The 3,719-nt window shown below is 58.7% G+C and overlaps 1 protein-coding gene and 1 non-coding gene across 2 annotated transcripts, besides 1 other annotated feature; one reads left to right on the forward strand and one right to left on the reverse strand.

Moving 5' to 3' along the window:
- Window positions 1-250: part of a sequence feature (repetitive element) that runs on past the window's edge.
- On the reverse strand, window positions 1-2,115 carry CYME_CMQ037T. Its single transcript, XR_002461541.1, has one exon. It is a non-coding gene; the product is annotated as a hypothetical transcript (transcript).
- On the forward strand, window positions 1,663-2,289 carry CYME_CMQ038C (similar to ubiquitin conjugating enzyme E2; the record flags this gene model as incomplete). Its single annotated transcript, XM_005537948.1, has 1 exon — window positions 1,663-2,289. One exon carries the CDS (start codon window positions 1,663-1,665, stop codon window positions 2,287-2,289), a length of 627 nt encoding a protein of 208 aa, XP_005538005.1.
- Between the last annotated feature and the right edge of the window lie 1,430 nt (window positions 2,290-3,719).

Genomic DNA, 3,719 nt, shown 5'->3' on the forward strand with positions numbered 1-3,719 from the left:
TAGTTTTTTTTTGAAAAAGAACCCTCTTTGAACCCTTGTGTTATATACTGCGAAAAAACACTTGACTAGACTTGTTTGAGGTTTGAAGCAAAAACGAACTGAAAGACTGTACTTTGCCACGTCTTTAACGCAAGTACAGCTTGCACATTAGAGCAGCACGCTATTGATCAGGATCGCGTTTCCCTTCAACGGCGACAAGTGCGTCGCATCAGTTGACTGCCCGATCTCCCAGATGCGCTCAGTGAGCGCGCTGGGCGCATCGCCCCGTTAAAAACGCGCAAAGCACAGTGCCTCGACACAAGTCTACCCGTCGCGCACCGAGGCTAGGCGCAAGGCCGCTGGCGACGCCTTGGCTGGCCTGGTGTCGCTGCGCTCCGGAGACATCGACTCAGGTACCGAGTGTGGTGCCTGCGCAGACGCCGAGCGCCCCGTTACGAATAGAGAACGCACCGGTGAGCGTTCAAAGACCCCAGCAGACCGACAAGCATCCGCAAGTAGTCGACCGGCAGGTGTAAATACCCCAACGATCCAGCGCGTTGTTGTGGCAGCAGCAGTATCAGCGTCTCGTTCGGCTAACGTTGGTTGTAGAGACGCCAGCGGCACATACGGTTCAACACGAATCACGCCCGTGCTTCCATACAGGTCGAACAGACCAAAGGAAGTTGTGCTAGTGTGCAGGACGTTACTAGGTCGAGTGCAGCGTCCCGCCCCGAGTTCGGTGGCGGCTCCAGCCACTCGGCCGGGAAAATACTGGCCAGCGAAAGCACTGCCTAAGCCACGAGCGCGACTGATGACCCAACGACCAAAACGCGCCTTTCTAATAAAACGAGTTTGATCAGGCGCAACAAGTCCCGTCGAAGCCGCGTCACCAGCTGTTGGAGACTCGTGTCGCCAATGGCGTCGCGGTCCAGGCACGCTGGTAGTCGCTGCACTGGCACTGGTGTCGGTACCGGCAGTCGCTGCACTTCAGGGTCGCCCAACGCAGCCGCTTCCTCTTCATCCAGCGTCGTAACCAAGGTCCCGAAGCAGTCTACCTGCCCAAAGCTATGTTTCGCAAAGTAACTGGCAACCACCGGCTCAAGTCGACTCGCTAGAAGCGCATACAGCGGCCAACGACTCAACAGTAGCACAGACTTTTGGACGAGACCTCGGGCTGTTGCAACAGCCTCCTCCTCAGCGCTAGCGATGCGACTGCAGTCCATCTGATGCTATCGGTAACAAGCTACACCGTACAACGTGTCGACAGTGACGCCCTGCCGAACCGTGAGGTACACCGTGTCGTGCTCGCGTCCATGCGCACCGTCGGGAAGCGCTCGCACGGCCACCTCGCGAAGCCAGTCGTTGTCAAGGTTCTGCGCTGAAGCTCCGGAGCGATCTTCTGTCTGGTTCACTTGCCAGTTCACCGACAACTCATCCGCTAACTCAGCACACTCGACTTGGTACTCGTGCTTGGCGTGAAACCTGAACGCAAACCCGCGTTCACCGAACGGATCCGCAAAGCGCACGGCCGGTCGATCGTCGAGACGCCGCCCTCCTGCCCCATGCGATCTAGGCAGCGGGTATCGCTCTGTGCACAGAAGCGCGTTAAAACGGGTAGGCGTCGACTTCAGTGCAGCGGTGCAGCGAGGTATCCGTCTGAGTTGACTGAAAGCAGTTCGTGTCATGGAGACACGGTCGGCGGTCAGCGGGAAGGAAACCACGCAGATAACACCGAGCGGCAGGGGTGCAACACGCGCACCTGAGGGCCGTCACGCGTCCGTGGGCGCTGCAGCTGCTCGTGACGCGACCCTCGTGTTCCCCGAGGCACCGAAACGCATGAGCCCTATGGCAACACGTCGTCTGCATAAAGAGCTCTCGGACTGGCACCTTTCGGGGCGGACCGCGGAGAGTAACCCACAGCCGGCCATCTTTCTGGAAACCCCGGTGACGCGCCTCGACGAGTGGTTTGTCTCCCTGCGCGGCGTCGAGTCGACGCTCTACGCAGGTGAGGTCTACCGTTTACGATTTCGCTTTCCCAGTGATTACCCCATCGAAGCACCGGAGGTGGTGTTTCTGGGAAATCCGCCGGTTCACGAACACGTGTACTCGAACGGTCATTTGTGTCTATCGATTCTCTACGATAACTGGTCGCCAGCGCTGACTGTCAACTCGGTGGCACTCTCTATTCAAAGCATGCTGAGCAGCGCAACTCAGAAACGACGCCCGCCAGATAACGATGCATACGTGCGAAACTGCCGAGGCAGGTCGCCGAAGCACACGCGCTGGCTCTTCCACGACGATGGGGTTTGAAACCGGTGCGCATCTCGCTGCTCCGAGCACAGCAGCGCGCACCATTGTCTCGACCAGGCATGCTCGAGCGGTTGCAAGCGTTCATTCGGAAGACTCGGTATCCATCGTGGATGTGTGTTCGGCGAACCCGGCTCGATGTCGCCGTCAACGCGCGACGCTCGGGCGCGCACCGCGACATCCAGCGAGCAACACCGGCGCCTATCGAACGCACCGCTCAGGAGCGTATCGTTGCCAAATCTGGATGCGGGCAGCGAATCGATACTGGGGCATCCGGGGGGCGGGCGGGAACCTGGAACCCCGAACACTGCGACAAGCCGGACATTGGTGTCGTGAGTGGCGCGGCGAGCGATATCACGCACGCGCGGGATGCTGAGAACGCTCCTGGACATTAGTGGTCAGGGATTTGGAGCTGGCTGCGTTGCTTGATCAGATCGGTACCGTTGAACAGCGGGTACGGTGCCCGAATGATCATTGGGTAGCCTGGAACGATGTTCCCGAAGCGACGCTCTGCGACCGCAGCGCGACACGCTTTGGCACGTCCAGGGCAAGGCATCGTGTCCGGGTCGCCAGTCAATGGTGCCAGGTGCTGACCGCCCGCCGCCTGTGGTGATGTGTGCGGAGTGGCACCTGCGCCACCGCGTTGACAGCGGTGGCTACGTCAGACGCGGTTGTGGTTTGGAATCACGCGTGCACAAAATGCATCGCGTTGTAAGTGACGGTGGTGGCGGCGGTGGCGGCGGTGGCGGCGGCGGCGGCGGCGGTTTGAATCTATCGTAAGCATCCGCACTGAACATGCTCAGATGCTTGACGAGTGGCGTCCATGTGCCCGGTGATTTGGGATGTAGTTTGTACCTCCATTGCCGCCTAGTCAACTGAGGTCCGTAGTTCGCAGGGATGCGATTCGCGAACGCTGACGTTGCGGATACATTCGAACGCGATCGACCCGCGCTCATCTGCAGTTGCAGCGTTTTACGAAATGGTCCCTGGTGAGCCTCGTGCAAGCGCAGTCCGCAAATCCCGAGTTTGCGGACACCCTGAAACATCATCGCTGCGCGTAAAACGCACCAGCTTTGCAAATAGCGCTGAGCCGTGTATCGCGTCAGGGTCTGAGCCATGTCAGCGGAAAAGGCAGGCCTGTGCGATGATGTCGGATATCGTGGATTTGCTGAGACAGTTGTCGCACAGGTACCCGCTGGCATGGAATCACGGCCGCTAGCCCCGTGCCAGATGAAAATGGAACGCTGAACTGCTCGCTCTGTTCCTGAGCTTCGTCGTTGCTTCTGAAGATTTCATAGATATACAGGATCGATTTTCGAGGTCCAGCGACAGGGGTTTACGGATTCATGCGTTGATGGAGGATCCTCGGTTGTAGCTTAGGAGTGGCCTCTTCAACGCTTTGCTCCTGAAATTCGATATGTCTCGGGAATCGA

This window comes from Cyanidioschyzon merolae, chromosome 17 (assembly GCF_000091205.1).
Source record: "Cyanidioschyzon merolae strain 10D DNA, chromosome 17, complete genome".
In the NCBI taxonomy this organism is placed as follows: domain Eukaryota; phylum Rhodophyta; class Bangiophyceae; order Cyanidiales; family Cyanidiaceae; genus Cyanidioschyzon; species Cyanidioschyzon merolae.